At 49.8% G+C, this 24,087-nt stretch overlaps 1 protein-coding gene across 2 annotated transcripts; it reads left to right on the top strand.

Moving 5' to 3' along the window:
• The first annotated feature begins 268 nt into the window (after nt 1–268).
• On the top strand, nt 269–23,694 carry CD4 (CD4 molecule). 2 transcript variants are annotated; one of them, XM_005907480.3, is made up of 10 exons: nt 269–394; nt 7,457–7,562; nt 7,686–7,850; nt 15,514–15,672; nt 16,313–16,546; nt 17,545–17,883; nt 20,206–20,406; nt 21,129–21,250; nt 21,590–21,657; nt 21,954–23,694. In XM_005907480.3, the coding sequence occupies exons 2-10, from the start codon at nt 7,514–7,516 to the stop codon at nt 21,982–21,984; spliced, it is 1,368 nt and encodes a 455-aa protein (XP_005907542.2). In that variant the 5' UTR covers nt 269–394; nt 7,457–7,513; the 3' UTR covers nt 21,985–23,694. The 2 variants fall into 2 exon arrangements, with proteins under 2 accessions (XP_005907542.2, XP_070227923.1); XM_070371822.1 differs by lacking the exon at nt 269–394 and adding an exon at nt 3,294–3,411.
• The last annotated feature ends 393 nt before the right edge of the window (nt 23,695–24,087 follow it).

Raw genomic sequence — 24,087 nt, forward strand, 5'->3', positions numbered from 1 at the left:
TGGCCAGACTGTAATATCACTGGTCCATCAATGTTTTTCTTACTAGCCACCAAAAGCACATTGACGCTTTTTCTTGCCATCCACCGAGAAGTGGGACCACATTCTGGGCTCTGGCCGGGTTCTGCGGAATTTTTTCCCTTGACTTTGCCATTTTCATTCTGACATCTTCCCCAAAAGGCAGGGGGTGGGGACCCCAGTCCTAGGTGGTGACGTTGGAGGCTGGCCCAGGCCTGGGGAGTGGAGGAGACTCGCTACCAGGCTTCCTGTCTCTCCTTCTAAGCGTATCTCTGTCTGCAGAAGTAACAGGCGCCCTCCCCAGTGGGCTTCTGCTCCCAACCCTCACAGAGACACACCTGCGCTAGAAGCAGAAGGGAAGAGGGACCCAGGCTGGGAGGTAAGAGGCACAGATCAGGCTTCGTTCCTTTCTGAGGGTTGGGGATGGGAGGGGAGCGAGGCAAGAGATGTGTTGGCGTCACAGGTCCTGCCCAGAGCTCTGGCCACCTTCTCCGGCATTTCCCGAGCCACACTCTCCCCCTGGAAATGTGAGCTTGCAGAAGCCAAGGGATTCTGCCATGCTTCTCTTCACAGCCCCACTGCACACAGCTCAGCTCCCGGGGCGGAAGGGTGTTGACTCGGACTTGGAGATCAGAGAAGAAATGGGCGTTTGGGGGCCCCGGGCTGAAAAAGGCCACTGGTCATGGGGAGTAGAGGAGATAAAGACAGGGAGAGGGGAAAAGAGGGGGGAAAAAGAGGAAAGAAGAAATGAGAGAGACATAGAAACAACCCACAAATATTAAAGAGGGAGGAGGTCTAGGAAAAAGAAAGGAAAAGAGATGACAATATAAAAGCAAGAGAAAGAGAAGTAGAACCTGGTCTAGAGACATTTCTCCCCTCAAATTAATTTTCCCAATGACTTACTCACCAAAACTCACACCAGAAATCATATTTGCAGCATTTCATAAGCCATATGACTGATGTAGCCTCCTTCGACTCAGGTTATGTTCCTGTTCCTACACTTTTGTTTGCTTTTCGTGCCTTTTTAGTATTTTTGAACAGTATATCTAAAGACACTTCCACTTCAGCTTAAAAATGATTAATGAGATGACTGAAAGCTAAAATTCTGAGAAAGGGGTAAAGCCAAGCTCCTGGGTGTGACATGTGGTAAAAGGGAGAGAGACGTATTTTTAGGCCACTACATCATTAGAAAAATTGGTTCTAAGAAATCAGTGTTAGGGTCTCAGCTGCTCTAGAAAAGGAGGCTGGTGGCAGGGGGTGGTTAGAGAAGGACTTGCAGACCCTCCCTGGGCTTGGTGGGGTGTGTGTGGGGACACACAGGAGGTGACACCTCTCAAGCAGAACGCTCGGAAGGACCCCAGCCTCCCACCTCTACATCCTCAGTCCTCCCCCTCTCCTGAGGCCTCCTTGGCCTCCAGCCCTGTTCCCCAGGGTGTCCACTGTCCTCCCATCCTGGCCGAATTCTGTGTATGTGCGGATGGGGGCCTCCTCCCTACAGTCAGATCCCTCAGAATAGAAAGGCCCCACTGTCACTCACTCAAAAACACTGCGCTCTGGGTGGGACAGCTCTTCCTGAATGTCCTGCCCTTTCGGGGTGGGCTTTTCGGGGTGCAGGGCTGAGGGTAGAGCCTGATGCCGGGGAGGTCCGTGCACTGCGTGTTTGACAATTTCTTGCGCTGTGTAGAGTCTGGGCTGGAACAAAATGGCCGCCCTCCTCACCTCAGAAGAAGGGGTTCCCAGAGGACCGTGGGATGTCTCCCTCCTTCAGTGTGGGGGCCTCAGGCAGAACAGGTCCACCTCAGATAAGACTCCCTCCCATCAACCGGTTCTGGGCAGAAGCCCCATCGCCCTTGGACCCTGATCCTGGCCCTGGCATGGCATCAAGGAGTTGGGTAAACAAGGGCCTGGCCGCTTCAGAGCTTCAGTGAGTCTTGGTTGAGTGAAATGCCTTTGATGAGGGTGGGTGTGCGGAGGGGCCAGGCAAGGGGCTGGGGTTTGTGGGCTCCTTGGCTGAGGTCGACTCTGCACCTCTCCGGGATCGTGGAAGGAGAGGGGGCGCTCCGTTTCCCTCCCTGTGGGCGGTGGAGGCAAAGGAGAGGATGGTGGAGGTTTGCAGCCACCGAACCACAAGGGTCCCTTCGAGGGACCATGTCTCTAGGAAGTTACATTCGCACAAAGCTGGAGCGCAGCAGAGGGGCGCATGCAGTAGGGGGCACATCCGCGGCGGGCTGGAGGGGGCTGATGGGGGCCGTGCGGAGGAGATAAAAGTGCCTGCGGGACCACAGACTGTCATTGCGGTGGGGCTGTGCCCTCTTCCCCCCAGCCTCGAGCCTCGCTTCTCCGCCCTGCCCGGGGTAGGGGGCGCTGGGGCCCCGAGGGCGAGCAGTGCGTTGCCTTCTTGGCTTCTCCTTGCCTCTCAGTGCTCTGCTCCAGGCCTGTGTCTTGTGTCTCAGAATCTCCTTCTTTCCCTCTGCCCTACCTCGTTTGTGCTACCCTGGGCCTTGTGTGTGAGGATTGTGTAAATGTAGCTGCTGCTTTAATGAGCTAATCTGGGTCCCTCCCCGCCTTTCTCTTTCCCTCCCATCCTCCCGTCATCCTCCCTTGGGACTTCTGTGTGTTCCTCCAAGGAATCTGTCCTTTTTCCTTTGTCCACCCCACAGCCATCTCCCGGGCATCTATCCTGGGCCCCAGGCTGTAGTCTGCAGGTTCTCTTCACACAGAAGCTTGTGGAGACTGCAACCCTCCACCCAGAGGCCAGGATGCTGGTTTCCAGGCCAGGAGGGAGTGGAGCTTAGTGGCTGCTGGAGAGAGAAGGGATTCTGAGGGAGAAGAAGCAAGGGGCCCCGCAGGCAAGCCAGGAGAGCTAGAACTGCCTCCTAGCAGAGGAGGAGAGACAGACACAGGGAGCTGAAGGCAGAGGTGAGGGGAAGCACAGATGCGAGCAGAGAAACAGGGAGAGAGAGAGGAGTCAAGGCCTCGGGGACCAGTGGGCCCTCCCGCCAGCCTCAGGAGCCTGCGGTGTACACTGTACAGGATGCTACTGTACCGGGGCAGAGCGCTTCTGGGGAGGCTGAGGATGTGGGGATCAAAGGCCAGCTCTCTGGGGCGGCAGCGGAAGCCCCAGGCATCAAAGCAAACAGCGGCTGGAAACCCAGAACCTCCTCCACCGACCAAGTTGAGCCCTGGGGTGGTGGGTTGGGGCAACACAGGGAACTGGGGGGTGGGAAGTGGGCCTTGCACTGAGGCCAGGATCACGGAGTGGGGAGGAAAAATTGACCACACCTGGGGAGGGACAAGAATGTCCCTAGTCTTGCTCAGGCGTCAAAGCTGACTCTGAACCTCAGGGAAGGGCATCTCACATGGAGACTCCCTCACTCTCCGCTCACCCAGGACACGGTAAGTCTAGAATGGGCGGACAGTGGGACCTACTTTCAGATGTAAGAGTGCTCCACCCTACTCTCTCACCCCAGCCTCCTGCTGTGTGCCTTGTGGTCCCAGGCCAACTGGTAAACAACTTCACCCGTGACCTAGCCTCCCTCTTCCTTTCCTGGAAACCTCCTCCTCCTTCTTTTTTTTTTTTTTTAAAGATTTATTTATTTATTTTTTGGCTGTGGTGGGTCTTTGTTGCCACATGCAGGCTTTCTCTAACTGGGATGAGCGGGGACTACTCTAGTTGCGGTGCGTGGGTTTCTTACTGCGGAGGCTTCTCTTACTGCAAAGCTTGGGCTGTAGACGTAGGCTCAGAAGTTGTTGCGCACAGGCTTAGTTGCTCCGCGGCGCGTGCAATCTTTCCGGACCAGGGGCCAAACCGTGTCCTTTGCATTGCAAGGCAGATTTTAACCACTGGACCACCAGGGAAGCCCCCAAAACCTCCCTCTTGACCACTTGTCTTCCTATTTACCTTGTTTTAAAAAAATTCGAGCAAGTTCCTACCAGGCGTTAGGCCCTGAGTAGTTCCTCTTTCAGGCAGATGAAGCAACATCAAGTTGGCCCTTTCCGCTTCAGGACTCTGCCTGCTGCTTTGGCATCTGGTGCCTCAACACCTCTTGAAGAGAAGGCTTCCCCTGCCCAAACCTCACTAGGAGGGTCAAGCCCTTAGCACGCATTCAAGTGCTGCCTCCTTATCATGGATCAGTGGACAACAGAAAACAGAATCCATCTCAGACGGTTCAAGACCACCCCAGAAAGAGCGGTTCCTAACTGGAACCCAGTTAGGGCTTGAATTGCTATTAGGGGGCCACCTGGCAGGAGTTGTTGTCACCATGGGAAGAAAAGGGCAAGGGAGGGAATACAGCTGATGCCAGAAAATATGCCCTGAGCCAGGAGAGAACAAGGATAAAACACGCTAACCTCTCCTCTCTCCCCGGCCTGCTCATCTCTTGTGGGTGCTTCTCATTGGCCAACCCCAACCAGGAGCTGAAGGGCGAGGGAGCCTGAGTGACACAGTGTATAAGGTGTGCAGTGGTCAGCCTTCGTGTGGAGAGCAGGGCAGAGAGCATGGAGAATGCCTGGGGGTTGGGGGTGTGGGCTTCCCTTGCTGGTCAAGTGATTAAGACTCTGTGCTTCTAATGCAGGGGGCGCAGGTTTGATCCTTGATTGGGAACTAAGGTCCTACATGCTTCGTGATGTGGCCAAAAAATTCAAAAAATAAAAAAAAGAAGGTGGAGGAAGTGGGTGGGAGGTTCAAGAGGGAGGGGGCATATGTATACCTATGGCTGATTCATGTTGATGTATGGCAGAAACCAACACAACATTGTAAAGCTATTATCCTCCAATTAAAAATAATTTTAAAAGAAAAGAGAATACTTGAGAGGACTGGCACAAGAGTAGGCTGTGTGGATGGTGATGACTTGGCTTCATCCAGGCCAGGTTTGGGTGTGTACAGACACTTTTTAGTAACAGAATTACCATGTGGAGTCCAGAAAAAAGTAATCGGTGATTTCCCCTCTCTGTTCAATTCAATTTGGTTTAAGTTAACCAAATACATCCCAAGACCCTTCTCTGTGCTCCAGATGGGGCCAGCGGTGGCCTTGCTGGCTGGACCATCATTTCCAGCCTAGAGATCAAGTTGGTGGAGGAGAGTTGTTATTATTCAGTTGCCCAGTTGTGTCCAACTCTTTGCAACCCCTTGGACTGCAGCACTCCAGGTTTCCCTGTCCCTCACCATCTCCTGGAGTTTGCCCAAGTTCATGTCCATTGGATCGGTGATACCATCCAGCTGTCTTATCCTCTGACACCTTCTTCTTCTCCTGCCCTCAATTTTTCCCAGCATCAGGGTCTTTTCCAATGCGTTGGCTGTTTGCATCAGGTGGCCAAAGTATTGGAGCTTCAGCTTCAACATCAGGCCTTCCAATGAATATTCAGGGTTGATTTCCCTTAAGATTGACTGTTGGTGGAGGAAGGGCGGGAACTGAAACTATGGTAGAAGGTGGGATGTGCACATAAAGGGGTCAGAGTTGGAGACTCTGGGAGTTCAGAGCAGACAGCTCACTGAAAGGTGGTCCCCAGCAGAGAGAAAGACCAGGCTGGGGGTTGGGGTGGGGGGAGAAAAGTAGGTCTGGATACACAAGCTGCGTGCCAGGTGTGTGCTGACAGCCCCCAAGGCTGTCACTGCTCTGAGGCCCGCCCTCAATCTGAGGCCAAATTCAGACACTTTAAAAAAAAAAATTCAAGTACAGTTGATTTACAATGTTGTGTTAGTTCCTGGTGTACAGCAAAGTGATTCAGTTATATATACTATACTATTTTTCATATTCTTTTCCATTATGATTTATTGCAGGATATTGAATATAGTTCCCTGTGCTATACAGTGGGACCTTGTTTATCCATCCTGTATGTAATAGTTTGCCTCTGCTAGTCTCCCAGACTTCTAGTCCAACCTTCCACCACCGCCTCAAAGACACTTGAGCCTGGTCCCGCCTGCCTGTGAGGCACTGTCTGGTGGCCTTCCTTTTGGCTCTACTTCCTCCGTGTCATCTGGTCCCCTTACCATCTGATGGAGCTTCCTAAAGCTCTCAAAGACCTTGTCACATCTCTGCTCCAAAACGAGCAGCGGCTCCCAGCGCCCTGCCGAGCCCAGCCCTAACTCTCCGGCCTGCCCAGCAAGATGCGAGATCAGGCTCCACTCCCCAAGACTTCGCTCCACAGCCACACACCCCACCCCATCACCCCCGATTCCGCAGACTGTGGTGGGTGCCCTCCCCTTTCTTTTCCAGCTGTCTCAGGGTTGTCAGACTTGAGCGTGCACCAGTCCCCCAGAGGGCTGTGAACACAGACAGCCGCACCCAACCCCAGCTCCTGATCCCAGAGGTCTAGGGTGGGCCCCAGAGGTTGCCTGTCTCACAAGTTCTTGGGTGATCACACATGGGGAGTCACTGCTCCAACCCAGTGCCGCCCATTCCTCCAGGTCCGTGCAGAGCCCTTCTGCGACCCCTTCTCCCACGGGCCTGTCTGTCTTCCAAGCCCACAGAAACTCCAGAGTATCACCTTTTTGCTTGTCCCACTCAGAGGCCTTCTAGGGAATCACCCTCTGCCCTTTCCTTGACCGCATCCCTCATGCTGAATCAGACTGCAGGTCCTGGGGGTTTTCTTTCAGAACTCCTCCCTTAAGTCTGTCTCTCTGAGTTCAGGCCTCATCTTTTCCCACCAGGATTCTTACAATCCTGCCTCCCATGCTTGACCTCCTCCAGGTCCTCTTCTGCTCAGCAGCTGGAGGGATCCATCCTATAAGTCTACTCCTGTCCTTCTCTAAGTAAAGCTCCCTCGAGCGCCCAGGGTCACGGCGTTCCGGGACCTTCATGACCTGGCCTGACTCCCTAGCCCCAGTTCCTACCAATTTGCCACCTTCTCTGATAATTCTTTTCTTCTTTTTTAAAAACTTTAATTCACACCAAAGGCCATTCACTCATTTTATTTTGTAATTCATTGATTGAGTAATTAATTTTTGGCTGTGCTGGGTCTTCGTTGTTGGGCACAGACTTTCTCTAGTTGCACCGAGTGGGGGCTACTCTCTAGCTGCGGTGTGAGGGCTTCTCATTCTGGTGGCTTCCTTTGTGGGGCACAGGCTGTAGGACACGTGGGCTTCAGTTGCTGTAGCATGTGGGCTCAGTGGTTGCAGCTCCCAGGCTCAATAATTGTGGCGCAAGGGCTTAGCTGCTCCATGGCATGTGGAATCTTCCTGGACCAGGGATTGAACCCACGTCCCTTGCCTTGGCAGGTGGATTTTTAACCATTGGACCATGAGGGAAGTCTTTTGAGAATCCTTTTCTGATTCCCCCTGGCAAAGAACCCACCCCTGGCCCAGGCACAGCATGCGTGGCATGTAACCTGTGGGTATCTTGTTCAGGGGCCTGCACGTCTAGGTTCCCGCCTGGCTGTCTGGGTCATGAAGGGGACCCAGCCTGATGAACGCCTGCTAACTGCTGACTGGTGTCTCCCCCAGGCCCTGCCCTTTCTTCGGGGGAAGGCTCAGGTCCTTGTCTGCCTCAGCAAAGCCACAATGGGCCCGGGGACCTCTCTTAGGCACCTGTTCTTGGTGCTGCAACTGGGTGAGTGCTCAGACTTGGGGTCCGGGTGCAGGTGGCTTGGGAGGAGGGGCTGGTTGGGGAATGCCAGGTGGGGGATGGGGCAACCACAGCCTCAAGGCCTGACCCCCCTGTTTTTCCACCTAGCGATGCTCCCGGCTGGCACTCAGGGAAAAACAGTGGTGCTGGGTAAGGCAGGAGACAAGGCAGAGCTGCCCTGCCAGGCTTCCCAGAAGAAGAACATGGTCTTCAGCTGGAAAGATTCTTCCCAGTCCAATATTCTGGGGAAGCGTGGCCTCTTCTTTTACAAAGGTAGGTGGGTTCTGCTCCCTGTTTACAGAAGAGAGCCCTGGGGAATGAACACCCCCATGGCAGGGCCTAGCTCCTAGTCAACTCTGGGGTTCTGGAGGGTTCTGCCATCAGCCAGAGTCTCAGGGACTCCCCAAGTCCAGAACCACCCTCTGCCAGCTATTGGTGGGCTGGGGAATGGCTTCTGGTGGTCTATTATAGTTTCATTATTTTAATATTGATGACCTTATTTTAATGGATATTTGAAAAATAGCTACCATATGAAACCCATGATTTCATGAATATTGTTGTTACAGACCAATGATGATACTTTGTTTACTTCCATTAAGAGCAACAGAATGTTTTCCCCTAGCTTTTTAAAAAAATAATGTATTTATTTTTGGCTGTCCTGGGTCTTCATTGCTGCATGGGCTTTTCTCTAGTTGTGGCGAGCGGGGGGCTACTCTCTAGTTTATGTGTGTGGGCTTCTCATTCCACAGGCTTCTCCTGTTGTGGAGCACAGTCTCTAGGCAAGGGCTTCATTAGTTGAGGCATGTGGGCTCCAGAGCTCAGGCTCAGTGGTTGTGGCACATGGGCTTAGTAGCTTCTCGGCATGTGGGATCTTTCCCCACCAGGAATTGAGCCCATGTCCCCCGCACTGGCAGGCAGATTCTTATCCACTGCGCCGCCAGGGAAGTCTTTTTCTAGCTTTCAAAGTGGAAAGAATTAAGATTTCAAAACTTCTTAGGAACATTATTTTGCAATCTTATTTTTTCACGTAAATTTTACCCTCATGCTCCTGTTTAAGTAACTCTTCTTTCTTCTGGGTATGGCTTCTAATATTCAGTACATTATTGAGTGGGAGAAAGTCACAGAGTCAAAAGTAGAAAAATGCCACCAGTGTGAAATGTATTTATTCTTTATAAGTTTATTTGATTTATTATTGTTTGCATTTCACTGCTTATTTTTTTAACATTTTCTCTTAATTCAAATGTATATAGAAGTTGAATAAGTATATAATGAACCCCTGTGTATCTCTCTCAGCTTTAACAATGATCAATTCATGACCAATGTTTGTTCATATAACTGAATCACTTTGCTGTACACCTGAAACATTGTAAATCAACTATATTTTGATTTAAAAACACATCTATAATATCATCATCAATGCTTTAAAATTAATTCTTTTATGACCAAAATTATCCAGTGTTCAAATTTTCCCAAATGCCTTATAATATTATTTTTACATCTGGTCTGTTTGAATCAAAATTCAAATAAAAATTCATGCATGGTATTTGCTTGATATGGCCCTTGAATCTCTTTGAATTTATACATTTACTTTCCTTTTTCTGCCCCCTATTGCAACTGATATTTGAAGAAACCAGGCAATTGCCCTATAAGTTTTACATTGTGGTAGCATTTAACATGTTCCTCTGTCCCTTAAATCTCCTAGAAATGGTGATTAGATCTAGAGACATGATCAAGTTTACGTTCATTTTTTTCTCTCAGTGACTTATTTAATAACTGTACTCCATATTACAAAGCATTATAGCCCCATCTTTTTTTAAAATTGAAGTATAGCTTCAATTGCGGTGTTGTGTTAGTTGCTGGTGTATAGCAAAGTGATTCAGTTATATCTATACACTATTCCTCCCCCTTTGGCAACCATAAATTTGTTTTCTTTGTCTGTGAATCTGTTTCTGTTTTGTAAATAGGTTTATTTGTATCATATTTTAGATTTCACATATATGTGATATATGATAGTTGTCTCTCTCTTTCTGACTTACTTAGTATGACAATCTCTAGGTCCATCCATGTCGCTGCAAATAGCATTATTTCATTCTTTTTCATGGCTGAGTAGTATTCCATTATATATACCTTCTTTATCCATTCCTCTGTTGATGGACATTTAGGTTGCTTCCATGTGTTGGTCATTGCAAACAGTGCTGCTATGGACACTGAGGTGCACACGTTTAATCTTTTGACAAGAGCATTTTATAGATGGTGTTTTATATTATCATTTCATCGCATTAGGAGGCATGCAATATTTATTGCTTCTTTTGTACTATTAATACAAAACAATCAGTGGCTCAAGTTTAGTTTATTTATTTGTGCTTCCTAGGTGGCGCTAGTGGTAAAGAATCCACCTGCTAATGCAGGAGACTTGCAGGAGACTTGGGTTCGATTCCTGGGTTGGGAAGACCCCCTGAAGTAAGAAATGCCAACCCACTCCAGTATTCTTGCCTAGAGAATCCCATGAACAGAGGAGCCTGGCGGGTTACAGTCTATGGGGTTGCAAAGGATTGGACACAACTGAGCAACTAAGTCATTAAGAGATATTAATAAATTGAAAGATTAAGAAGCATATCCAACAAAGACTAGTATCTAGAATATGAACACAACTCTCAAAATTCAATACCAAAAAACCCAAACAATCCAATTAGAAAATAAGCAAGAGACACGAAGAGATATTTCACCAAAGAGGACGTAGAGATGGCAAACAAACACATGAAAATGTGTTCATCATCATTAGTCATCAGGGAAATGCCAATTAAAATCACAAGGAGATATCACCACACGCGTATCAGAATGGCCAAAATTAAAAAAAAAAAAAAAAGTAACATCCAGTGCTGGTGAGGATGCAGACACCAGTTACTCTTACATTGCTGGTGGGAGTATAAAATGGTACAGCTGCTCTAGAGAACAGTTCAGCAATTTTAAAAAAATGTATTTACTTATTTTTGACTGTGCTGGGTCTTCATTCCTGCTCAGGCTTTTCTTCAGTTTCAGGGAGTGGGGGCTGCTCTCTAGCTGCAGTGCGTAGGCTTCTCACGGTGGTGGCCTCTCCTGTTGGGTAGCAAGGGTGCTAGGCCTTGGGGACTTCAGTTGTTGCGATTCCTGGGCTCTAGAGCACAGGCTCAGTAGTGGTGGCACACAAGCTTAGTTGCTCCATGGAATGTGGGATCTTCCTGGACCAGGGATCAGACCTGTGTCTCTTGCATTGGCAGGCAGATTCTTTCCCACTGAGCTACCAGGGAAGCCCTGGAAATTTCTTTAGAAAGCTAAACTTGCAACAACCTAGCAATTGTACTCCTAGACATTTACCCCTTAGAGAAATAAAGACTTATGATCACACAGAAATCTGTGTAAAATTGTTGACAGCAGCTTTATTAGTAGTAGCCAACAACTAGAAATAACCTGCTGCTGCTACTGCTGCTAAGTCGCATCAGTCGTGTCCGACTCTGTGCAACCCCATAGATGGCAGCCCAACAGGCTCCTCTGTCCCTGGGATTCTCCAGGCAAGAACATTGGAGTGGGTTGCCATTTCCTTCTCCAATGCATGAAAGTGAAAAGTGAAAGTGAAGTCGCTCAGTCGTGTCCGACTCTTAGCAACCCCATGGACTGTAGCCCACCAGGCTCCTCCATCCACGGGATTTTCCAGGCAAGAGTACTGGAGTGGGGTGCCATTGCCTTCTCCGAGAAATAACCTAGATGTCCTTTAATGGGTGAATGGTTGTATGCATACTATGGATTATTTTTCAGCAGTAAAAAGAATGAACTATAGTTTCGGACCACAACCTAGATGACTCTCCAGAGGATTATGCTGTATGGGGAAAAAAAAATGCCAATGCCACAGAGTAACATACTATATAATTTCATTTATATAACATTCTCAGAATGACAAATTATAGAAATGGAGAACAGATTAGTGTTTGCCAGGAGTCAGGGCGAAGGGGTCTGGGAGGGAAGAGGATTTGGCTAGAAAAGGGTAACATCTTTATAGTGCTAGAAATGTTCTGCATCTTGAATTGTGTCAATGCCAATATTCTGGCAGCGATACTGTGCTTTATAGTTTTGCAAGCTGTTACTTTTGGGGTGAGCTGGGTCAAGGGTATTCCAGATATTTCTGCGCTATTTCTTATGGTTGCATGATTTTCTCAGAAGAAAACGTTTAAAGAATCATCAGAGTAAAATGATTAGCTTTCATAATGTCAAAACAAAACAAACAGAATGAAGAAGCTCCACACACACACACACTTAGAAGGATGTCAAGCACATTTTGTTAAGTGGAAAGTAAGCTATGTATGTATCAATAATAGAGTCCCATTTTAATTTAAAAATTCAATGTGGGGGCTTCCCTGATGGTCCAGTGGCTAAGACTCAGTGTTCCCAATGCAAGGGCCCTGGGTTTGATCTCTGGTCAGGGAACTAGATCCCCCATGTGGCAACTAAGACCCAGTGTAGCCAAATTAATATTAAATAAAAATAGATACTAAAAAAAAAAGGAAAATTCAATGTGTGTAAATATATAGCTACACAAACAGAAAAAAGCATGAAGAAATCCACAGTAAGTTGTTTGCAGTAGTATTGAGGGTGGGCAAGGAAAGAGAGAAATGTTGAGTCTGTGAGTCTGTATAATTTTTGTAGTTCAAATAACTAACTGAAAAAGTAAAGATGATCTTAACACAACTTTAAAAATGTATATTATGAATGTTTTCCATTTTATTGAAAATTATTTATAAATGTCATTTTTAGTGCTCACCTAATAGTTCATCAAGTTAGTATGCTCTAATATGCAGCCATTATCTTTTCATCTAATCTTGCACCCTATTAAGAACGCTGTAATTATTATTTTTGTACCTACATTTTGGCTTGAATTTTAAACTTATTAAGGATAAAGTTCTAGAAATGAAATTAAGGATATGAGCTTTAAAAAAAAAAAAGTTGGTGTATATAGCCAGATTGCTTCCAGAAAGGTTCTATCCATTTACAGTAAGTCTAGATAATAATGTCACTGTGTGTGTCTCTCTCTCACTGGAGCCCTTGCTGGCACCGAATACTAATATTTAAAACCTTCTCTCTTTTATTTTTTGCTAATTTTGATAGTTGAAAAACATATCATCATTGTTTTAATTTGCATTTCTATGATCGCCTGTGAGCTTGAAACACTGTGCTCCTTTCTAAAAATTCTCACCTCTTTTGTGTTGATGTTTTTGTTCTGTTCCTAAGATCTGAACTTCTTCCAGAATGGCTTCCCTTCCCAACTTCCTGATCTCTGACAACAGCAGGATCACTGTCCTGACTGCTCCCAATTTCTGACCCAGAGTCGATTTTTTTGCCCTACTTCAATCCCTGATTTCCCCTCGGTCCCTGCCTAGGGCCGTTCCTTCCTGTGGAAGTGTTCTTCCGTTTCACCTTCTTTGTTCTCATGGGAACATCTCATTAGCCAAGGCCACCTACCCCTCCCCTGGGTTACAGTGGGAGCTTCCTGGCAATTCCCTTTGCTACTGGTCTCTCCTACTTTGCTTCTCTTCCTCCTACTGCAGCGCTGACTCCCAACACAGTGCCAGCCACTCCCTATTCCACTAGGCTAAGCCTGGAAGAGCCTCTGCCAGACGTTCATTCCCTCAGTATGGGTTCGCGCAGCTCCTCAGCCGGACACCTCACACCCAGATATTGTCCTGACTGCTTGGAGGTGGCTGCCTGTATGACTTTCCTGGAACTTTACCCCCTTCCTAGACATTCTTGCTGCAACACTTTCCTCTAGCTTACTTCTTTTTTTTTTTTAAAGAAAAACATTTATTTATTTGGCTGTACCAGGTCTTAGTTGCAGCATGCAGGATCTTCAGTCTTTGGCCTGCGGGATCTTGAGTTGAGGCAGGCAGAATCTTACTTTAGTTGAGGCAGGATCTTTAGTTGAGGCATGTGAACTCTTAGCTGTGTCATGTGGGACCTAGTCCCCCAACCAGGGATCTAACCCAGGCCCCAGCACTAGGAGTGTGGAGTCTTAGCCACCAGATCACCAGGGAAGTCCCCTGCCTACCCTTCTTTTAAGGCTTTGTTCTGTACTGGTCTCCTCCAAGAATTGATCCCAGACTCTCTCACACTCTTAGAACTTTCACAAAGTAGAATCGCTTTTACAAAGTATAGAACAGTCTGGACAAGGGGGTCTTGATGAGACCCAGAAGAGCTTTTAACAGGGAAGCAAGGAGGACAAGTTATTTTAGGGAAAGGGTGTTAGATTTCATTTGTAACCAGCTGAGTTTTAGGGTGATGGCAGAACATCCAGATGAAGTCATTCCTTGGGCCATTGGAAACGTGGGCCCAGGAGGAAGGCGAGAGGTTAGGGCTGGGAGTTATCTGCTGAGCGAACATGGGATGCAGGTGAAGTTTTTTTTTAAATATTCATTTTTATTTATTTGTCTGTGCCAGGTCTTAACTGTGGCATGTTGGATTTGTTCCCTGACCAGGGATTGAACTTCCTGCATTGGGAGCTCAGAGTCTTAGCCACTGGACCACTGGGGAAGTCATGCAACACACTAAATTTTAATCCTAGCTCCAGCACTTACTGGAGTTAAAATTCAATCAGTAGCAAAAGGCATAAACGGAAAAGCTGTCTCACACCTGTCTCATAGGGTTCACTTCCTCTCCCCAGTGACAACAAAGGCGACCATTTCCTTGTGTTCACCTCTACAAATATTTGTTCGTTTATAAGATAGATAGATAGACAGATAGAAATATAGGTAGATAGATGATAAATAACTTTCCCCCTCCTTTTCAAACAGTGGTAGCCTTGAAAATATCTTGCTTTATTCAGTTAACGGTGTTTTTTAGATATTATTCCATCTCAGAATATAAACAGCCTCCTCATTCTTCTTTTATAGCATTCCACTGAAAGGGTGAAGTCTACTTATTTAACCTCTTCTTTCATGGTGGACATTTCGTTCTGTATGTGCATTCGTAATTCTGGGAGTATTATAAATTACCTTCCAGGGGAATGGATAAATTGGGAGATTGGGATTGACATATACACACTACTATATATAAAACAGATAACTAAGAAGGACCTACTGCATAGCACAGGGAACTCTACCCAATACTCTGTAATGACCTGTATGGAAAAAGAATTTTTAAAAAGAGTGGCTATATGTATACGTATAACTGAATCACTTTGCTGTACAGCAGAAATTACCATAGCATTTTTAAATCAACTATACTTCAATAAAAATTTAAAAAATAAGAACAAAACAAATTATTTTCCAAAGAAATTGCACTGGTTTATGTTCCTGCCAATAATGTGTAAGCAAGAGTTTGGACAACTACTCAATTTCTCTAAACCTCTGTTTCCTTATCTGCAAGATAAGCAAAATGGTACCTATTTCTCAGACTTGTGACTGTTACCTGAGATGATGTGTGTAAAGTGTTGGCCTGTAGGAGCTGGTGGAGCTTCCCAGGTGGCTCAGTGGTAAAGAATCCACCTGCCAATGCAGGAGACTCAGGAGACATGGGTTAGATCCCTGGGTAGGAAAGATCTCTGGGAGGAGGGCATGGCAACCCACTCCAGTATTCTTGCCTGGAGAATCCCATGGACAGAAGAGCCTGGTGGGCTACAGTCCATGGAGTCACAGAGTTAAACATGACTGAAGTGACTTAGCGTGCACACATGTAGAGGCTGGTGCTCTCTAAGGGAGGTTACGATTTTATTTGGGGTTAGTGAGATGCTGTCCTGGCCAGGTAAAGGAATGTGTTTGGACCTCCTCACCAGTCTGGGGTTCTCAGATTAGGACCAGGGCAGATTCTATTGGACATCAGCAACTCAGATCAGAAGAGTCGTGGGTACCACCCTTGCCAGGGATGCACTGTCTCCAGGGTACCCCAACCTCCTCCATACGGGATCTGCTCCCAGGTACCACTGAACTGAGCCATCGAGTGGAATCCAAAAAAAACCTGTGGGACCAAGGATCCTTTCCTCTGATCATCAAGAATCTCCAAGTAACTGACTCGGGGACTTATACCTGTGAAGTGGACAAGAAGACGCTCGAGGTGGAACTGCAGGTGTTCAGACGTGAGTGGGGCAGCCTGGGACCTCCAGCCAATTTCCCTTCCTCCTTGACTCACATCCCTGCACCCAAACCAGGGCCTGAGCTGCTGGCATTGCCACAGTCTGAAGACAGATCAGATAGGCCGCTGTGTCTCCTCAGTGCCTCCTCAGGCCTTGGGTCAGGCAAGCAGAGACAGAGACCTGGGGGTGAGCGGGAGGTGCAGGGGCGGAAAGGCAGGAGACAGAGGGAGGAGAGAGAGAGACAAGGAAGAGAGGAGAGCGGGAGGGGAGAGGAAACCCTGCCTTGGGCTGGAGGTGGACAGAAGGGAGATGTTGGAACAAGAGTAACTGCAGATTCTCAGATGGCTCAGTGGTAAAGAATCCGCTTGTCAATGCAGGAGACGCAGGTTTGATCCCTGGATCGGGAAGATCCCCTGGAGAAGGAAATGGCAACCCACTCCAGTGTTCTTGCCTGGGAAATCCATGGACAGAGAAGCTTGGCGGGCTACAGTCCATGGAGTCCCAAAGAGTCAGACACAACTTAGCAACTGAAACAATAAATGGACGACAGACCGATACCCTAGGCTTCCTAGCTTCTTCTCTTCTTCTTGGGGAGATGGTGTGTGTGTGTGTTTGTGACACAGTTCACCTGCTCCCCTCACAGTGACTGCCAGCTCAGACACCCACGTGCTGCTGGGACAGAGCCTGACCTTGACTTTGGAGAGTCCCTCTGGGAGCAACCCTTCCGTGCGATGGAAGGGTCCAGGGAATAATAATACGAGAGACGTCAAGAGCCTGTCACTGGCCCAGGTGGGGCTGCAGGACAGTGGTACCTGGACGTGCACTATCTCCCAGAGCCAGCAGACACTGGAGATCAAAATACCCATCGTGGTGCTGGGTAAGAGGGGCTCCCCCTTCCCCGCAGGCACCCCCTGCCTGCCAGACCTTCCTCTGCCATCACTGCTCTGCTCCGGGGGGTCTGGTTTAGGGGGAAGGGGAGGCTGAAGCCAGGATCCCCTGGAGCAGAAGTCTGCCCTAAGAGACACGCTGGCCCTCTCTTCTTCACAAGCTATCCTTGGGGGAGTGGACATGGAAGAAAGAAGGGACGGGGGTGTAAGGATGTCAGGGACCCCAGAGACCCAGGAAGAAGCCCCAGAGGAGGGCTGTCAAGGGCATCTGTCTTCTTGGTTGCCTCAGCTTCCCCCTCCCACCAAGTTGCAAGTCCACTAACTCAGAGATGCTCACAGCAACAAGGCAGCCCTGATGAAACTCGATGTTGCAGGTTCAGAGTCCTGAGTAGGCACTGGGAAGGAAAAAAAAAAAAAAGCCCAGAGGGCAGGTGCTACCCCAGACCCTGTCCTCTGGGTGACTCTTGTGACACACAGGAGGGTAGCACGGTGATGAAGTTCATGGGCTCTGTCTGAAATCCTGGCTCTGACTTGACTGTGTGGCCCTGGGCAGGTCACTGGAACTCTCTGTGCCTTGGACTCTGCATCTGCAAAATGGGGATGATCTAACCTACCTTGTCCAGTCATGAGGACAAGTAACGTATGAAGTGCCCTTGGAACAGCGCCTGGCACATAGTCAGCCAGTGTCTGCGCTTACCTTGAGAAGGGTGATGAATGTTGTACCCACGTGGTACAGGCCAGATGCCCTCTGTGCTCCGGGATCCTGAGGAGGGAGAGGACCCCTGTGGCTGGGCTGTTCTAGGAGGGCTTCTCCAGGGAGGGGGTGCTGCTGTGGCAGAGAGTGGAGGTGCAGAGCAGAGAGAGGAGAGGAGATGTAGAAGGAAATTGAAGGGCTCGAGTGGCAGCCCAAGTATTTGGACTCACCTGGCCCCCTTTCCTGCGCCTGCCTCGCCCTGTATGGACCCAGGTTCTCTCCCTCCCCCTCCAGCCTTCCAGAAGGCCCCCGAAACAGTCTATGTGAAGGAGGGGGAGCAGGCGGAGTTTTCCTTCCCACTCACCTTCGAGTATGAAAATCTGAGCGGGGAGCTGACTTGGCAGCTGGCGAACGGGGATTCTTCCTCCCAATCCTGGGTCACCTTCACCGTGAAGAACAGAGAGGTGAAGGTGAACAAGATTCACAAGGACCTCAAGCTCCTTGTTGGGGAGAAGCTACCACTGCATCTCACTCTGCCACGGACTTTGCCTCAGCACGCAGGTTCTGGAACCCTGACCCTGGATCTCACCAAGGGGAAGTTGCAGCAGAAAGTGAACCTCGTGGTGATGAAAGGTGAGGAGCTAGGCTGAGATGGCGAGGGTGGGGTCAAGGGCCAAGGGACCTGGCTCAGGGTCCCTCCAAGTCACGACAGACCCTCCAAGAGAGTGCCTAGGCCCTGGATGCCTGGTGGAGTCCATCAAGGGCCCTCTGGTTTGGGGAATTTTTAAAAAAGAATGTGGGTGTGCTGGGTTCATTGTGGCAAGGAGGGTTTCTCTAATCGAGGCACAAGGACTTCTCTTGTGGAGCATGGGCTCTAGAGCATTGCAGGTCAGTCGTTGCAGCTCGAAGGGTTTAGTTGCCCTGCCGCATGTGGGATCTTAGTTCCTTGACCAGGGATCCAACCTGAGTCCCTTGCATTGGGAGGCAGACTCTGAAGTCCCTGGGGGTAAGTCCTTGGGGGTTGGTTCTGAACTGACGTTGGAATCCTCATCGAAAAAGCAAGAAAGTTCCAGAAAAACATCTATTTCTGCTTTATTGACTATGCCAAAGCCTTTGACTGTGTGGATCACAATAAACTGTGGAAAATTCTGAAAGAGATGGGCATACCAGACCACCTGACCTGCCTCCTGAGAAATCTGTATGCAGGTCAGGAAGCAACAGTTTGATCTGGACATGGAACAACAGACTGGTTCCAAATAGGAAAAGGAGTACGTCAAGGCTGTATATTGTTACCCTGCTTATTTAACTTATATGCAGAGTACATCATGAGAAATGCTGGGCTGCATGAAGCACAAGCTGGAATCAAGATTGCTGGGAGAAATACCCATAACCTCAGATATGCAGATGACACCACCCTTATGGCAGAAAGTGAAGAGGAACTAAAAAACCTCTTGATGAAGGTGAAAGAGGAGAGTGAAAAAGTTGGCTTAAAATTCAACATTCAGAAAACTAAGATCATGGCATCTGGTTCCACCACTTCATGGGAAATAGATGGGGAAACAGTGGAAACAGTGTTAGACTTTATTTTTTGGGGCTCCAAAATCACAGCAGATGGTGACTGCAGCCATGAAATTAAAAGACACTTACTCCTTGGAAGAAAAGTTATGACCAACCTAGATAGCATATTCAAAAGCAGAGACATTACTTTGCCAACAAAGGTTCGTCTAGTCAAGGCTATGGTTTTTCCAGTGGTCATGTGTGGATGTGAGAGTTGGACTGTGACGAAAGCTGAGCACGGAAGAATTGATGCTTTTGAACTGTGGTGTTGGAGAAGACTCTTGAGAGTCCCTTGGACTGCAAGGAGACCCAACCAGTCCATTCTGAAGGAGATCAGCTCTGGGATTTCTTTGGAAGGAGTGATGCTAAAGCTGAAACTCCAGTACTTTGGCCACCTCACGCGAAGAGTTGACTCATTGGAAAAGACTCTGATGCTGGGAGGGATTGGGGGCAGGAGGAGAAGGGGACGACAGAGGATGAGATGGCTGGATGGCATCACTGACTCGATGGACGTGAGTCTGAGTGAACTCCGGGAGTTGGTGATGGACAAGGAGGCCTGGTGTGCTGCGATTCATGGGGTCGCAAAGAGTCGGACACGACTGAGCGACTGAACTGAACTGAACTGGAATCCTCTGTCCCTCCCTGACATCCTAGAGCTGGCCTAGGGTGAGCTCCACTAGAATTCCCGAGGGCCTCACTGAGAACTAGGCTCTAGTTCTACCTCTGCCGGGACCCTCTCAGATCCCAACTAAGCCCCTCCCCTCTGTGGGTCATTTTTGTCCTAAGGAGGATAAGAATATGACAGTGATGGTGACAATGTCAGGTGTCATATTGAGTTCTTCCCCTCCTTATCTCCTTAATTACCATAACAACATCACCAACAATAATGGCTTAGATTGGGTGTTTCATACAAGTCAGGCCCCATTCAAGAGCTCTACGTGTATCTTTCCATTTAACAATTGTGTGGGGCTCTCCCTGGTGGCCCAGGTGTAAAGAATCTGCATTCAATGCAGGAGACCTGGGTTCAGTCTTGGGTGGGGAAGATCTGCTGGAGAAGGGAATGGCAACCCACTCCAGTATTCTTGCCTGGAGAATCCCATGGACAGAGGAGCCTAGTGGGATACAGTCCATGGGTCACAAAAAGTCGGTCACCACTGAGTGACTAACACTTCAGGTTGGTAAGTAACTTGTTCAGGGACTCACAGATTGTAAGCAGCAGGGCTAGGGTTCAAATCTAAGACTGTTGGACCTCAGAAGCTGTGCTTCCTCCATTTTAACTGTATGAGAATGTGCTCTGAGAGGCTAGCAGAGTGGTGCTGATGTAAAGCATCATCGTCATTGTTCTACGGAATTCCTGGAGGTCCAGGGTCCCTGTCTCAGGCTTTTGTCCCTCTGCAGTGACTAAGTCCCCAAACAGTCTGACCTGTGAGGTGCTGGGGCCCAGCCCGCCAAAGCTGACCCTGAACTTGAAGATGGGGAATCAGAGTATGAAGGGCTCAAATCAGCCGAAGTTGGTGACACAGCCGGAGCCCCAGGCTGGGATGTGGCAGTGTCTGCTGAGTGACAATGGCAAAGTCCTGTTGGAAGCCAAGATCGAGGGTGAGTCAGGGCCCATGTTCCATGGTCTAACCCCGAGCCCCTGTCTCCTCAGCTGGGGGACCCTCCCAGGGCTGGTGGAGACCACCCAGCCTCCCAGTTGCTCTGAGATGGGTAGGGTGGTAGGTGAGGTGCCTAGGACACGGGGATGATGAGGTGAAGTCGGGTGTGGCCCTGGGCTCCTGTAGCCCTACAAGTTCCCACTTCCCTAAGGTCTACCACCCAGGAGTGGGGCTCACCTGACCAAGAACCCCCCTCCCTGGCTCCTCTTCAGACCCAGACATACATGCACACCCGAACATACAGACATTCGTGTGCATAGCAAGGGTGGGGACTGTTGGTCTAGCTCCTCAGAAAGCAGAGTGGTGTGTAACCTTAAAACCCCTTCCCCAAGGGAGCCTTGGGATAGAATGGATACACATATATCTATAGCTGAGTTCCTTGCTGTTCACCTGAAACTGTCACAACAATGTCTTTTTTAAATTTTATTTTTAAACACCAAAAAATAAAATGGTAAAAAAAAACAACAACAAAAAATCCTTCCCCAGCCTTTCCCTTCCAGTTCTGGTGGCCCCTAAGGGGCCCATGTATCTTGCCTGGCTCTCTCAGCGCAAGGACCAGACCCAAGTGTGGCTGGGCAGTGAGACCCTCTGTCCTGGGCCCCCTTGTGTGCCCTTGCCCTGACGATGGGCAGGGAGCTGAGCACGCCTCTCTCTGTCTGTCAGTCTTGCCTTCAGAGTTCACCCACGCCTGGCCAAAGCTCCTGCCCATGGTGTTGGGGGGAATCGCAGGTCTAGTGCTTTTCACTGTTTGCTGCGCCTTCTGTGTTAAATGCTGGCACCGCAGGGTGAGTGAGCCCTCCCCGACGTCCTCACGCCCCCATGGGACGCTCAAGACCCTGAGGCTGGTCCGGCCACGAGGCTGTCCAGTGTCTGTGACCTGCTTCTCCTCTGGTTCCCTCTGCCCACCGCTCCCTCCCTCACTGCTGGCTGGGCCCCGTCCCAGATCCCATGAGGAGGGAGAGAAGGGAAGGCGCAGAGTCAATTCTGGGACAGATGGCCTCCTCGGCCACAGCCCTGGCCTCTCCCCTCCCAGCTTTCCCTTCCGCCCTGCGCCTCCCGCCTAAGGGGCAGCTCCCTTTCAGAGGCCCAGGGCCCTCACGACTCGCCTCCTTCTCCCTGGACAGCGCCGGGCAGAACGGATGTCTCAAATCAAGAGGCTCCTTAGTGAGAAGAAGACCTGCCAGTGCCCCCAGTAAGGAACTGGGAGGGGGGAGCGGAGAGGGAGGGGAGGGTGGAGGAGCGGGAGGGGAGGGAAGGAGACAAAGGCTAGAGGGAGGTGGTGCAGAGGAGAGAAGCAGGTGGGGATGGCCCAGGAGGTGGGAAGCAGGCAGGGGGATGGAGGACCAGGTGAGGGGCAGGGGGCCCGGGGTATGGCTGGAAGCCAGCCCTGCGCTGGAAGAGAAAAGCAGGCTCTGGGAACCACAGAGGGCCTGGAAAGCAAAGGGCTGGGAGGCACAGACTTGTTCCTCTTATTCTTCGTCCCTCCAGCCGGCTCCAGAAGACCTATAGTCTCACCTAAGGCCCTGACCAGGAGGGGTTTCTCACCTGCAACCTCCCCACCATGCTCCGCCGCCCCCCCAACCCCACCCCTGCCACATCTCCTATCGGCCCCTGGGCCTGGGGACCAGATGAATGTAGCCGGGGCCTGTGGCCGCCTCCCTCCCTCCTGGTCGAGGGGGCCTTGGGTCTGCTCCTCCAGATGCTCTCCTCCTCGTCCCCATTTTCTACTCCAACCCTAACCCTTCTCTGATGACTTCTTCTCTCTCGACTCTCTCCCTCACCACTGGCTCAGATCCCGGGCAGCACGAGGGACCAGCCCAGCCTGGCCTGGAGGGTGAGGCTGGGTGTCTGCAGCACGAAGCTCAAGACTGTCATTGTACGGGGAGAGGATCCTGGGACCAGAGAGGGCAGGGACTAGCCCAGGATCACACAGCTAGTCAAGGACAGATTCAGATCCCAAGTTCCTCCTGACTGCCAGCCAGCAGCATTTCATTCTGCCTGCATCTCACTCTGCCTTGGCAGAACCACAGACTCACATCCTGACCTGGGCACAATCAGGCACCCTGGGCACACTCGTGCACAGACATGATTCCTTATCACCTCAGCAGCACGGCTCTGTTTACAAACCAGTTCCTTTGGGCTTGTTTGTCTATGGGCTTCCCTGGTGGCTCAAACGCTAGAGAATCTGCTTGCAGTGCAGGAGACCGAGGTTTGATCCCTGGGTTGGGAAGATCCCCTGGAGAAGAAAATGGCAACCCACTCCAGTACTCTTGCCTGGAGAATCCCAAGGACAGAGGAGCCTGGCGGGCTACTGTCCATGGGGTCTCAAAAAGTCGGACATGACTAACAATGTCTATTTCAGCCTCACGAAAATCCTGCAAGGCTGGGTAGTGACAAGACCAAGACTAGCATCTCCAGTGTATCGACCAGAAACAGAAGGCAGAGAGGTACATGATAGTTTAGCTTCACACAGCTAGTACGTGGACTAGCCCAGGTCTCTTGGCTGCTAGTTCCACTGCTATGTCTTGAATAGAGGGACAAATACCATGCAGGTCTCTGCCGCTGGCTGGTCACAGATGCCTGGTATGTCCCTTGTCCCTCCATGGGAGCCCTTCTTGGCAGGAGTTTGCCTCAGAGAGTTCAGGATCAGGCAGGAGGGCCTCCCTGCCTAGAATCCCTCCTTGGTCCCCTGCTGGCTGCAGAATCCTGTTACCAGGGAACAAAACCTGCAGTTCTCCTAATCAGGGCACAGGCCCTGTGGGAGAGAGTGTCCAGTGACCGCCACTCACCCTCTCAGAACCTTCTGGAAGGTGAGTTTTGCCCGGGGCGGGGGAGAGGTGGGGAGCTGGCTGGAAACTGAACCCTCTGAGGGCACCTCCTGTGAAGGGTGATACCCCTGGGCCTCAGTCTCCCCACCCTGCACCCCCTTCTTTCTTCTTCCAAATGACTCAGGATACAGAAAATCTCGGGGTTACAAGTTTTCTTCTTCTTCCTCTTCTTGATCCATTTCTCCCAAGATCCCCAGCCTTCTCTGCCCCACTCTCCTCCCTTCCCTTTCTCATCACCTCCCGCAATCCCCACCCTTTCCCCTTCTTTTCTTTCCAATTTGCCTCTTTCAGGAAGAACACCCAGCTGTCGCCAGGGGTCCCCATGGCTTGCTTGTATTCCTGACCTATCCCCACCCCTGCCTCCCTGAGCTGATAGAAAAATACAACAGACTTAACTTTAAGGAAGATGCTCTTCATTTGTGCGTATGTGAGAGAGAGAGAGAGAGAGAGAGAGAGAGAAGGGTGGGGGAGACATTGTGTGTCAAGTCTCTTCAGTCGTGTCCGACTCTTTGCGACCCCACGGACTGTAGCCCACCAGGCTCCTCTGTCCATGGGATTCTCCAGGCAAGAATACTGGAGTGGGTTGCTATGCCCTTCTCCAGGGGATCTTCCCGACCCAGGGATGGAATCTTTGAGGGGGAGGCAGAGGTGGACTCTTTCCTGGGGATCTGGAATCTTCTGATTTGTGGGGTCAGACCCAGAGGACAGGTTGCCAGGTTTGCCCCCAAGAAGCAGATCAAGTTTCCTTGGGGAGGGAAAAATCCTCTGGAGGTGGTTAGCCACCTCCCCACCCC

Source organism: Bos mutus, chromosome 5 (genome assembly GCF_027580195.1).
Source record: "Bos mutus isolate GX-2022 chromosome 5, NWIPB_WYAK_1.1, whole genome shotgun sequence".
Lineage (NCBI taxonomy): Eukaryota > Metazoa > Chordata > Mammalia > Artiodactyla > Bovidae > Bos > Bos mutus.

Coding starts and splice junctions, on each gene's coding strand:
- CD4 (XM_005907480.3), top strand. CDS start 7,514: ATGGGCCCGGGGACCTCTCTTAGGCACCTGTTCTTGGTGCTGCAACTG. Junction 16,547..17,544: donor AATACCCATCGTGGTGCTGG/GTAAGAGGGGCT, acceptor CTCCCCCTCCAG/CCTTCCAGAAGGCCCCCGAA. Junction 20,407..21,128: donor GTTGGAAGCCAAGATCGAGG/GTGAGTCAGGGC, acceptor TCTGTCTGTCAG/TCTTGCCTTCAGAGTTCACC.